At 46.0% G+C, this 12,794-nt stretch overlaps 1 protein-coding gene across 1 annotated transcript; it reads right to left on the bottom strand.

The window, feature by feature from the left end:
- Positions 1-4,493: 4,493 nt before the first annotated feature.
- On the bottom strand, positions 4,494-11,421 carry rhoub (ras homolog family member Ub). The gene is made up of 3 exons (XM_017404757.3): positions 11,011-11,421; positions 8,999-9,057; positions 4,494-6,597 (listed from the first exon to the last, which is right to left on the bottom strand). Exons 1-3 carry the CDS (start codon positions 11,213-11,215, stop codon positions 6,142-6,144), a joined length of 720 nt encoding a protein of 239 aa, XP_017260246.1. The 5' UTR covers positions 11,216-11,421; the 3' UTR covers positions 4,494-6,141.
- Positions 11,422-12,794: the final 1,373 nt, after the last annotated feature.

The following is a 12,794-nucleotide window of genomic DNA, read 5'->3' as shown; positions in this document are numbered from 1 at the left end:
CTCAGCTAGAACCGTTATCATCAATATTCAGCTAACCATCAACAATGAAACAGTGCTTTTAGTAACTAAACAAAACAAAATATTCATAGGAAGGAGAATAGAATAGTGTAATAAAAAAGGGGGGGGGGGGTCCTTTGACATAAAGTCCCCAACAACTGGTCCCCCACAAAAAGCAGCAACGAGTTATAAAACGGCAGATTTGTTCCTCGCATTGGTATGATTTGAAGCAACAGTTGTTTGGAATAAGAGAATAAAAGAAGCCAAATAATAATAGAAAAAGACGGGGTGAAGATGACTGCTCTGACGGCTTATAGTAGCTTCAAGTAAAAACCTGTGAGGTGTGGCTAAAGGAGGTTTTAGGAATTTATATATTTGTTTATTTATTTTACTGACAGCCAAGCTACTATTGTGACCATGTTAAGTTTCAGGCCTGTACCTTTCCACGGGTTGGCCACCTCTGGGAAACCACGAGCCGGACGTGGGAATTAACGCGAATGTGAGAAAAAAGCCGAATTGTTTTAAAGGAAATGACCCTAAAATAGTGGCCTCCAATCCTGGTCCTCGAGGGCCTCTAATCTGCATGTTTTACTTGTTTCTCTGCTCCAACACACCTGATTTGAATCAATGGGTGATTAACAGGCTTCTGCAGAACATGAAGAGGTGATTTAACCACTGAATCAGGTGTGTTGGAGCAGAGAAACAAGTAAAACATGCAGGATAGAGGCCCTCCAGGACCAGGATTGGAGACCACTGCACTAAACGCTAGATAAGCTGTGCCACCCAAAACGAATGGCAACAATAAGAGCAGACAGACAGCCCAAAAAACCAACAAGGGTGAGCGAAAAGTGACAAACCTATCGTACGTGCAGGCTACAAGCGCAGCGCCGTTTCATTTGTGTGCGAGTTGAGCGTGCGAACGCTAAACCTTCGCCTGGGAGAAAGACACGTGCTGCTGAGACCAGAGGACAGATGTTTGAGAGGCAGAGACGGGCCTCTTTATAGCAAAAAAACACCCCCCAAAAACCCAGAGTTGTTCAAAGAGGCCCCCGCTGACCCCGGGGACAGAGCGACTCAATTAGCTTCTCCTAATGAGATGGCGCGGTGGGGGGTGGGGGGGGTTATATAAGCTTATTAAAACATAATCCTGCTCGCACCACCGTACGTTAAAACATGCCAGACAGGCCACCCCGTCAACCTTAGTGTTAGCTAACAGCAGGTTCATGGCTTCGGTCCATAACACTGCCGAGAGAAATAAAGCTTTATTTTTAATATATAAACCTGTACACTAATATTTCATCCAGCACCGCCACTTTTTGGGTCAAACTAAATCTCATTTCTTTGTGGTAATTTGTTTTTTCTTTATATTATGTGTACAACTCCTATTTATGGAACGTAACATGAGTTTGTCTTTGTTCTGCATGGGTTTGTTAATACATAATTTATTTGATCCCTCCAAATGATTTTGGTGTAAATAAAAAACAGAATAAATACTTTGCAAGTCTTTAAATCATATGCTGTTCATCTGAAAATAGGCTTTGTCTGAATACTGGTTTCAAGGTATACCAAAAATTCAAAATGTAATGGTGCTCAAACCACAATTTTTTTTTTTTTGTTGTTGTATCGTTCATCGTTCCTGTGGTTTAAATGTGGTTTAACGAGATGTGCAGTGTATGGTTTTCTCCAGTTGTTTCGCAAAGCAGTGCCCCGGCTATTTAGAATTAGTAGAACCCATAAACATAAAATTAGTGGTTAAAATTAGATATGATGTTTTAAAGATTAATTGAGGATGCAGCGTCTTGGGAGGTTATGTGCATAAAAATGTTTTATGAACTTGAATTTAAGTGAGGAGAGGACAAGCTCAGTTATATCATCTATAAAGTATGAAACTACCTAACTCCCATATCTCATGGGAACGTTGATGAAAAGTCTTCTTCTGAGTGTTTTTCTGCTCTTGCACCAACCGTGCATTTTGTTCGAAGTCGGTGACGAGAAATGTCGAAGGATTATCTCAAATAAAACATTGATAATTCTGTAGTTCTTGCGCCACAAACGCGTCCTGCTTTCAGTTCACTAAACGGACTGGAGCTCGACTTGGGTTTCCAGGAAAAGATTCTAAAGATTCACTTTATTATCTACGAACCTGGAAAGGACTTTGCACAAAGCAGAGTTTTCGGGTGTTTGACCGATGTTGAAGACTTCCTCTTCAAAGAGAACTCACTTTCTGTTAGATTTCGTTAGCTCCAATGGTGCCTAAAAAAAAAAAAACTGAATTGAAAACATTTCTGAATTCTGTGGTGCCTTACAGGTGTTACAGACACGCTTTGTTGTCAGATGGTGCTGTACTCAATCTGTGCGTGGATGTCTTTTAATTAGGGCCCCAGACATATTGTGTCGTATTACAAGAGCTCGGGTAAACTCTTAATCCTTAGGACAATGTACAAAGTGGACCACAGCCCACTTGTTGAATCCCTTCCCAACCCACATGGCCGTTTAACGAGGTTACTGTTCGCCGGTAATCCCACCCCCGAGGGCTGAGCTCAAGTTATTATGCTGGTAATTAATCTGAAATCCTTCATCAACTTTAATATGTCAAAAACCGACTCTTTCATGTGGAGTCAGAGTTCACCTGTTCCCCAAATGATTCTCAGACGTTATGTAAGAAAGTGTTTACAGGACTGGAAAGTTCAGGGACCACTTGAGATTTTACAGCTGACTCGGCCGGCCGTTTCACAACGCCAGCTCAATATAAACACTCATTTCAAACACATCTACAGTACGAAGGGAACTGTAACGCGCTGGCAGTGTTTCTCTTTTACGAGGTAAAAAGCCATAAAGTGGATTTTATAGAACTGCACTCATATATTTTTATCTCAGGTTATCGAGTGATTTTGTACAGGGACAGTTGGACGTCCTATGACAAACTTTTCTTGACAAGTCAGCGAACAATAGGTTCATTTTACCCTTTAGAAATTCAAAAAAAGGTTAAAAAACAAAAACAACTGGACTTCTATTCTGTAGCTGAAGACGTTTCGCTTCTCATCCGAGGAGCTTTCTCAATTCAGAAATAGAGAGTGTGGAGTTGAGCTTTTAAAGCTGAGATGTGATGTAAGCTGGATTGCTTGTTTGTCAAGGTTCACAGGTGACCCCGTTTGGGAAAACCTTGTCCGTGCTCCATCTCTAGATGTGTTCAGGACTGTTGTATGACGGGATTCGTGCTTTGGATTTGGATCACACCGACGGCGTTCCAACAATCCGAGTTATCCGGCTCTCCTCGACACGGTTCCTATTTGTTCGCTTCATGCCTGACAGATGAGGATTTCGAGCAGACAGTAAAACCTGCACTTCCAGCAGAGAGGTAGGCATTACAGTCAATCAGCCAAGCCGCAGCCCTAAATCACAGAGCATTTCACAAGACGGCCCGCCTTGCCGAGACACAACAATGGGGTTTTCCTGCTAAAATATTGGTGGAAAGTGGAGCCATCCAGACTGTAATAATTAAAATCTCCAGACTCGTATCTTAGTCTGAGCCGCTCCGAGGCTGGACAGCACACTCATCTGCCAGCCAGACTCAAACTCCCTTTCCTAACCTGTTATTAGCACTTCTAAACAACACCAAGAGCCGACTGTCATCCTCCGCCTGTTGTTGAATCTTGTGGCGCAGACGTGTAGCTATGAAAAGACAGAAAGGCCTATTTTAGGTAATTCTATTCATCTGACGCTGCATAGTTAGAAGCCTCAGGACCGACACAACCTCTGAGGCTAAAACCTTTTGAAATCACATTAACTCTGTCTGAACTTTTTTTTTTCAAAATGTAGATCTCAGTTCTTGCTTTAAGAGAACGTGTGGACCTGTTTGGTACTCGTGCCGCAGTAACACTTTCTGTCCCATTGAACGGTGGTTGTAGATATTTACGTTAAAGGAAGGAAGGGTTTCCATATGTTCACAGTTTCTTGACTTTTTAATGAAAGGTTTGTGGAAGTTATCGGTCCAGGTATCACAGGGGCGCAGAGTTTTTATTTCTAAAAGATATCAGTTTGGACACTAATAATCCTGAAACCATCAGCGCAGAAGGAGAGGGCGACGTCTGGTCCGGTCTCGTCGTTCGGTTCGCAGACGACGTGGTTCCGTTGGCCGGGATGTCTGGATTTCCCTCTCTATGACCTGACCACAGATTGATAGATGGATGGATGGATGGTGGCTGAAACCTAAATGATAAAGCTGGACACTCAGCGTGAATTTAAATCCCTACATTTAACCCAATTAAGGTGAAAGAAAGTTCAAAACACACAGGTGTCATAGCGCCGTTTCCCCTTAAACCCACCAGCAGTGAAGGTCATGCACCCTGCAGCTGCAGTTGGTAAATCTCTTAACATGAAGGTTGAAATATGTTGTTCCCTAATTACGTTTGTGTCGATGCTGAAAATGTTTCTCTGATTTATATTGAAATGTGTTCTGTAAAAAGGCAGCAGACAAAAAAAAGAAAAAATACACATTCCATATTTCACATTTTATTTAGTTTTGCTCTTCTCTTCACATCAAAAGTCAAACAGAAACTGAGACACTCATGCCGTTCAGTACCATTTAGAGTCGGACAGAACAACCATGGACTGAGTCACCTACACAAGGAGAGATTTATCCCAAACATCATGAATGTTTCCTGTGCTGGGTTGATTCATTTATTTATTTCTCTCAAACACGTTCTTCGTATCGTGCCCGACCAGATAAACGAAGAGTTGGAGCTACTGAAAAATAAGAAGCAATCGGTCTCTTTGGTCATTTTACTCATTTCTGTGCCGCTTCAAGAGAGGAGAGACGGATAATTATCTGTTAAATGACAATTAGAGTCAAGGAACCATGGAAAGCAGTGAAAACGAACATCGGGTGCTTTTTATGCCATTTTATGGCTGCACCTCAGCGGCGGCTTTGGACTGTGTGCCGAATGTGCAACTGTGGCCTCCGACCTTGTGTTGCTCCACCCACTTTTTGTCCTTCCCATGCAAACCTGCAGCCTCATCATGTCAGTCTGATTCTTTTAGGGGAATATTCCGAGCAAGGTGGACCGCGGTCACCTGCGAAGAGCTGGACCCAGCAGCCAGGAGGACTGCGGGAAAACCTGAGTATCTGGAAGCGAAATCTGAATTCGCTGTCTGGAATCATCACTGCTCTGTCTGCAGGTGGACAGGTTTCCACACGGTGAACCGGGACAGTGATCCGAAGATCAGCAGAACGAATGCACGGTGCATCTCTGAGGAAGAGGCGTGATTCAACGCCCGACATTCAGAAAACTGAACGTTTAAACGATACTTTTGGCAAACAACTCCGTTCGGAACAACGACTCTTCTAAAAACGGAAGGATGGTTGAAGGTTTGACCACCGAGGACTAACTCTGGGCGTGAACCAATATATGTTGGTTAAATGAAGTTGGAGTGACATGGCTGTCACGTCGGGGTCAGGACGTGGGTCAAACAGAAGCACAAAGATTGACTCAACCATTCGATACAACCGTGATGATTCAGAGCATGAACACGGTCAAAACAACAACATTTCCTCAAGACATCGTTGACTTCAGCTCAATTTAAACTCATACACTTGATTGCAGAGAAAATGAGTTAAACTTATAAAAAGATTTCACACTGAGTTTATTTTCCAGTTGAGTTGATTTCTGTAACAAGGTGCAGGTCGCTCTCTTTAACGATTTACAGTAAACGCAACTTAGATTTGGGTTCTTAAGGCTGAGCGGTTTGCATTAACTTCCTGTCGTGTTGTCTGAATGACAGTGTCGATAAAATAATGTACTTTCCACAGACGAGCACGTAACATCAGCTGTCTCATTATCCCCCCCTCCGACTCGGATCCTCGTGTTCCTTTTTGGGCGAATCCAGTCCGATACTCGGTCCAGGTGGCGCCTCGGCACCAGTTTTTTTTGGTTAAATGCTGCTCACAGTCACTGGTTCCTGAAAGCGTCCTGTATGGACCCCACTGTTCAGGCGGGAACTCTGAAGTGAAGCCTTTCAGACCAGCTCATTTGGCGTTCGTCCGTCTGAACGCAGCCGATGTCCTCGCACTCATTTCAGTCTTTTCAAAAAACCTCAGCAGTTCCAGGGCATTTCTCTGCACCCCCCCTCCGCCCTCTTCCCTTCCTACTGGACGCACACGTACTTCTTCCACCAGGACTTAGACAGCATCTTCATCTTATCCGCCGTGCTGTGGACCTTCCTCTCCCGCCGCGCCCTGCGCTCGGCGTGCCGCAGCCCCACTGAGATGGCGGCGTCGAACACCTCCTTCAGGTTCTTCTGCGTCAGCGCCGAGCACTCCACGTACGTGACGGCCCCGACCTTCTCCGCCAGCGCCCTGGCGTCCTCCTCGGGGACGGGCCTCTCCCACCGCCTCGACAGCTCGATCAGCACCTTGACGTCCTGCCGCAGGTCGCACTGCGTGCCCACCAGGAGGATCGGGGTGAGGGGGCAGCGGCGGCGGATTTCGGGGACCCACTTCTCCCAGACGTTCTGGAAGGAGGCCGGGCTGACCACGCTGAAGCAGAGCAGCAGGGCATCGGTTCGGCTGTAGCAGAAGTGGCGGAGTTTGTCGAACTCATCCTGACGGACAGAGAGAAAAGATACTGAGCGTCGTTTTGTTTGGATTTTCTTAAGATCAGAAAACTCACAGATCTTAAATATTTAACTTGCTTCAGTCAAAGCTTGTGTTATCGCCCTGGGGTTATAATTCAATCAGTTTTACAGACATTGAGCTAAAACTTGGTGTGGTAGTAGCCGGGACGAGCATGCTGCATAAGATGATCCTGGTCTAAATGCTGCAGGCGATACGCATTCCTTCAAGGAATGTCGGGCCCTTCGGAAACCATAATTTTCTCTCACTGCAGGAAAGGGAACGGTGCCAATAGGTGCTCAATAACAGGCTGTGTAAACGGTGTTTATACAGTGCTAATACAGAGCACAGACAGGTCGAGCCCATTCATTCAGATTCATCTGCAGTAAATCTCTTAAATGAACACGTTGGAGCCACACGGCTTTGACAGCACGCCCCCCCCCGGGAGTCCTCCCAGCGCTCGCCTCTGAACGGCTCCCGTCACGATCTGATCTCCAAACAGCTGAAACCTGCAGGAACAGAAGGCCCGCGGCAGGCCTCGCGTGTCCGGATGACGTTCGGAAAACACGGAAACGTCAACACCTCTCAGTCGGGAACAACTCGGCGACGGCCGTCTCATCGTCTCGGCTCGGTTCTGGCACAAGCTGCCACCCTCAGACAGTTGCATCAGTTCAGCGATTGTTATCTCCCGTCTCGCGCCCGAGCTTGTCTGCGCGGGAGGTTCTTCAGCGCCTGAGTGCAGCTCCGAGCATACCGTGAGGTTTTGTTTTGTTTTATTTAAAACATGTATTTGGGGTTTGCTCTTGAGCCTCATTCCAAAAGAACAAACTGTCTTTGAGGCGGTGTCGGAACCGGCGGTGTCGGAACCGGCGGCGCCCGCGCTGCTTTTCTGAACGTCAAATATGCTGCTCCCAGGGCAGGGTTAGGAACCCCCCCTCCTTCATGCCACACAAATTAAAAAACACCCTGTTTATTTAAAATGCAATTCATAAATTTACCAAGAAAACTTTGCACGTGTTCCTTACAAATAAAAAGGTATTTCTCCTCAGATTTAGTGATAATAAAACCTGAAAAGTTGATGGATTTATTTAAACCAAGCGAGGCCAAGATTGAACCTTATAATAAGGTGAAATTATATGGAGGAGGTAAAATAAAAATAAAACAACAAGGTTAAAATTTACTCCCAATCTATAAAAACTAAGTGCATGTTTTCAGACCAGGTGTTCTGGCTTTTCCAGCCTAAAGTGTCTCCAATACGTTTACATGACGTCACTGTTTCTGAGTTCTGTCCATAAATAATCAGAAAAAAGGTAATAATTTACAACTAAAGCCAAAGTTTAACGTCCTGAAGGTTTTGTGACACAGTGAAGACTCCCGTTTCTATCCGCGCCTTCCAGGAAGCCTTCAAACAACCCGTTTTTACGGCGGTGGGCTAAAACTGGGCTGAGTTTGGTCTGAAAGCGAACAAGCGACGCCTCGACCTGACGCCATAGGAGCGTCTGTAATCAGATGAGATTGGCGGTCCGACGGGCCGCGCGGATGAATTCGTGCTCCCAGGATACACTGTCCATCGGCGTTCTGGGCCAGGCGCGGGTTCAGGTCAGCAGGCGGGATTCCAGCTAAATGACCGCCATTCTGACCTCTACAGACACAGACACTGAAGTCGCCTCCTCTGCTCTCCAGTAGGCAGAGGACTCCGGCGACTTGTTGTCAGCGCACCGCCCGTACGGCCCGGTGCTTTTACGCCACGTTATATATATAGCTCGGACTAGTCGTTAGCTCGTCGGTCCAGTCAAAACCAATCTATATTGCTCCAAACAGAGGTCATTCAAAGAGCTATCTACAACAGGTAAGATATTGATTATACATCAAACCTCACTTCAAAAGTCCTGAACTGCCACTTTAAGAGATTAAACCCACACGTGACCCGTGTTCAGGTAAAAATACTGACTTCTGGTGTAATCGAAGTTTGCGTGAAAGACACCATTTAGTGACCCAAGTACCTGAAACTGCTTAAATCTTCTTGATCCTCCTTGAAATCAAAGTTTACCAACAGCCACGTCGGAAATAATCCTTTAAAATTCCTTTCGGGCTGCCGTAATCCCTGGAAATCCCTTCGTATAATGCTCGGCGTCACTGTGCAGCTCTGGGATTTACCTTTTTAAACATGACATCACTTCAAACCAATAAAAAAATCCAGTTTCCAAACCAGCGCTCATGTAAAGCTAAAAAAAAAAAAAAAAAAAAAAAAAAAAAAAAAAAAAAAAAAAAAAAATCGATGAATTTCAACAAAGTGCGTCTCATTTTTTAAGCTTCTGAGGCAGAGAACTTGCGTTCAGGGTCCTGCAGGCTGACACCAGGTGTGTGTGTGTGTGTGTGAACAACACTCACCTGTCCTGCAGTGTCACACAGCTGGAGTCTCACCGGGCTCCCGTCCACCTGAACCACAGCTGCAGACACAGAAACATGACTTCAGCCCTCGACACGTAACACACACACACACAGAGTATTCACAGCACTAAACAAAACCCTGACAGTTAAAAACACCCCCCCCTGCCCCCTTCCCCCCAGCTCTGGCTTGTCCCTTGCCCACCCACTCCGCCGCCTCTCGGCCCGCTCGGCGAGCTTTGTTCCTCGCTGGGTTTTGGCCGGCGCCTCCATTTCTGTTTACACGGTAACTCTTCTTCAATGGGGCCCCCCCTGTGAGTCAGCTCACGCACGGCGGGTTCTCCAGGAGGCTGAGCGTGAGGGGCACATGGAAATGTTTTCACACGGAGGCGCCCGGCGGGGGGTGGGAGAGAAGGGCGGCTGCTCACGCCACCTGATCAAAAGGTTTGCTGCAGTCGCTCCCAGCAAGTAATCATTTCCTAAACTCCCGACATTCGATACGCCTTTTGATTTTTCTGCAGCAGCAAACTCCCCCTTCCTCCCTCCCTCCTCGCCCTCTTCTTCTCTGCCACCTGTGGGGTTGCGTAACCTCCCAGAAGTCAGCTCTGGAGGGGGAACGCCGGGATTCGGGGGGCTCAGAGAAGTGAAGTGCCCCGCCCCCCAAACAGCACAATCAGTCCCTGTCAGTGCGGCGTCAAAACACGGCTGCGACAGATGTGCCCGTTCCGGCGTGGAACGGGCGTTGCCGGGTCAGGCCTGGCAACAATGGGCCGAGTTGTGCGAGTGGAAAACCTCCGAACCGGAGTGGCCCTCTGCTCCCCGAGGGCGGCGTGTGCGTTCGGACAGAGCGGGGGGGCTTTTGGCTTTTTAACGGGAGTTGAGGGGTTCGTCTCACTGCTCCTCACTGGCAGCAAATAAGCCAAGACTGGAAAAAACGTCTGCAGGGATTTCAGAGGGTGCCGATGCAGCTGCGGCTCAAAAGGTTCAACGTGCATTCTTCCACAAAGCCTCACTTTCATAATAATCCCAGCTGTGACAGAGACAGACTCTTATTTTGAAACTCCAGGTTTAGACTTTTTGCAAACACAGAATTCCGCCAACTCCAGCGCTCATATCTCCTGAACAAAGTCTGAAACTATGCAGGATTTATGGTGGCGCTGCCATGATTAAAGTGTATTATAGCAGCCTCTTGGTTGCCACGGTGATTCCCACCTTTTTGGGGGCGGAGGTGCAGCACATGACTGCATTTTAGGCGGCTAAAAGAATAAAAAAAAAAGCAGCTGCTTTAAGAAAACTATAACTGTGACTGAAAAACCTCTTGAACCGTAAGTGTCAGAAGACTGTGTTGAAGACTTGGTGTTTTGTTCAGCTCTGAAAAGTCTGAGCTCAGATACGATGGAAGTCTATGGAAGCCTGGGTGTTTACTCCCTGCGTCCAGAAAACCTGAAGGCCTTTAGCAGTGAGAGGCACACTGAAGGAGGAAAAAACAAAGACTACAATCCCTGTTTTGTTGCATAAACTATAAAAAATGTAAAGATTTTGGGACTAAAAAGTTAGTTTGCATTGAAATTTTGAACAAATCTCCCCACAACATCAAAAAACCTAAACTGTGACTGAGTAAAAAACAATAAAAAGTGAGACTTTTCTGTGAATTTTGTCCATGTTGTGCAATTCGCTGCCAGCCCCAGCTGAGCAGCAGGAATCTGTGCAGGTTTGGTTTGAGTTTCAAAGCTGCAATTTGTGACAAAAGCAAAAAAGAAGAAACCCAGCAGAACAGTAATGAGGGGGCTTCAGAGCCAATGCACCCCCCCAAAAGGGTTGAGCACTTCAGGCTGATAAGTTTGAGACAAACTGAGCCTGGAGCTGGGAGGATACCTGATGGACAGGAAACACATCTGTGTCAGAGGGGGGCTTTGGGTGGGGAAGGAGAGGAGCTGGGGGTCACTGCAGGGAGGGATTTTATTCTGGTTTTAGGTAATCCATCTGATTCGCCGGCATGTTGAGTTTTTACCTACCAGAGAAGTTGTCGAAGGCCGTGGGGACGTATTTGGTCGGGTATCCGTTGGTGGTGTAGCTGACCACCAGGCTGGTTTTGCCCACCGCTCCGTCGCCGAGCAGGACGCACTTCAGCAGCCGCTCCTGCGGCTGCCCCGGCCCGGCGGGGCTGGCTTTGTGCGGCGGCACCGGGGGGGCCATGGTGACCGTCCGTCCCTGGTCCATCGTCCCGAGGCGACCGGCGCTTCACCGCGACGAGGCCACCGGCATGAGAACCGGTTCGTGTGTGTGTCTCTCTCCGCAGCTGGTTCTGGTGGACTGAGGCGTCCAAAAAAAAAAGAAGCGTAAATAAAACCCCCAAAATAAGCCTCTCAGAGCGGCAGAGCTGCACCGACTCCTCAGAGGATCTACATCCTGCAGGTCTCAGCTGAGGGCTGGGCCTAACCGGCCTTATGTTCCCGGTGGTTCGACTGAACCCTCCCCCCGAACCTCCCCCGAACCTCCCACCGAACCCCCCCTGTCCCCGCAGGGAGGAGCGAAGAGCCGCAGCCTGAGGACCGGGCTGAAACACTGCTGAGACCCGCTGAAGCTAAATGAGCTAAAGACAATAATAACATTAATAACAACACTAAAACTAGCAAAACACTAGTGAAAGTTGCAAAAGGCTAGCTGAAAGCTAAAGGAATTAAAATACTAGTTAAAAGCTAGCCAAAACTAGCAAAACACTAGTAAAACAAAGAAAAGGCTAGCTAAAGGGTAAAAGAAGCAGAACACTAATTAAAAGCTAAACGTAGCGAAATGCTAGCTAAATGTTAAAAAATGCTAGTAAAAGTAGTAGAAGTTCAGCTAAAAGCTAAAAAAAGCAAAATACTAGACTACCTAAAAGCTAAAGGAATCAAAACACTAGTTAAAAGCTAAAAGTAGGAAAAAGCTAGCCAAAACACTAGTAAAAATAAAAAAAGCCTAGCTAAAAGCTAAATGAAACACCTAAAAGCTAAAAGAAGCAAAACACTAGTTATAAGCTAAACGTAGCAAAATGCTAGCTAAATGTAAAAAAAAATGCTAGTAAATGTACCAGAAGTCTAGCTCAAAGCTAAAGGAAGCAGAACATTAGACTAGCTAAAAGCTAAATGAAACACTATCTTATAGCTAAAGGAAGTAAAACACCAACTAAAAGCTAAAAGTAACAAAAGGCTAGTTGAATGTTAAAAGGGCTTGTTAAAGCTAAAGCAGCAAAAGGGCAACTACTAATAGCAAGGGACTAGCTAAAAGATAAACATAGCAGAACTAGCTAAAAGCTTAAAAGGAGCACAAAACTAGCCAAAAGCTAAAATTAGAAAAAGGCTAGTCATAACTAGCAAATCACTAGTACAGTAAAAGTTGCAAAAAGCTAGCTGAAAGCTAACACAGCAAAATATAGGGTGACTGTTGAGAAAGGTTAGCTAAAGTAGCAAAAGGCTAGCTAAAAGATAAAAATAGCAGGTTGCTAGCTAAATAACTACAAATAGCATAGGATGATAAAAAATAATAAGTTTATAGTGAAGCAGGTATAAAGAAAATGTTTTGAAGAGATTTTAATGTATTTCTGAGGGGGAAGTATTTGTAAATACAATTAAATTGTTTTGAAAAGTGGTGGCACAGTGGAATAGTGGTTAGAGCTGTTGCCTCCCAGCAAGAAGGTTGCAGGTTCGCTTCCCGNGCCTGAGGCCTTTCTGGGTGGAGTTTGCATGTTCTCCCTGTGAACACGTGGGTTTACTCCGGGTACTCCGGTTTCCTCCCACAGACCAAAAAACATGCATGTTAG

This window comes from Kryptolebias marmoratus, linkage group LG2 (genome assembly GCF_001649575.2).
Source record: "Kryptolebias marmoratus isolate JLee-2015 linkage group LG2, ASM164957v2, whole genome shotgun sequence".
In the NCBI taxonomy this organism is placed as follows: domain Eukaryota; kingdom Metazoa; phylum Chordata; class Actinopteri; order Cyprinodontiformes; family Rivulidae; genus Kryptolebias; species Kryptolebias marmoratus.
This window is presented reverse-complemented; position numbering and strand designations above follow the sequence as displayed.

Bases quoted from the DNA above. Each gene is read 5' to 3' on its own strand.
- rhoub (XM_017404757.3), bottom strand. From the start codon at position 11,215: ATGGACCAGGGACGGACGGTCACCATGGCCCCCCCGGTGCCGCCGCAC. The intron at 9,058-11,010 runs GTAGGTAAAAAC...CTGTGTCTGCAG, and splicing joins GGCCTTCGACAACTTCTCTG to CTGTGGTTCAGGTGGACGGG. The intron at 6,598-8,998 runs GTGAGTGTTGTT...TCTGTCCGTCAG, and splicing joins TGTGTGACACTGCAGGACAG to GATGAGTTCGACAAACTCCG.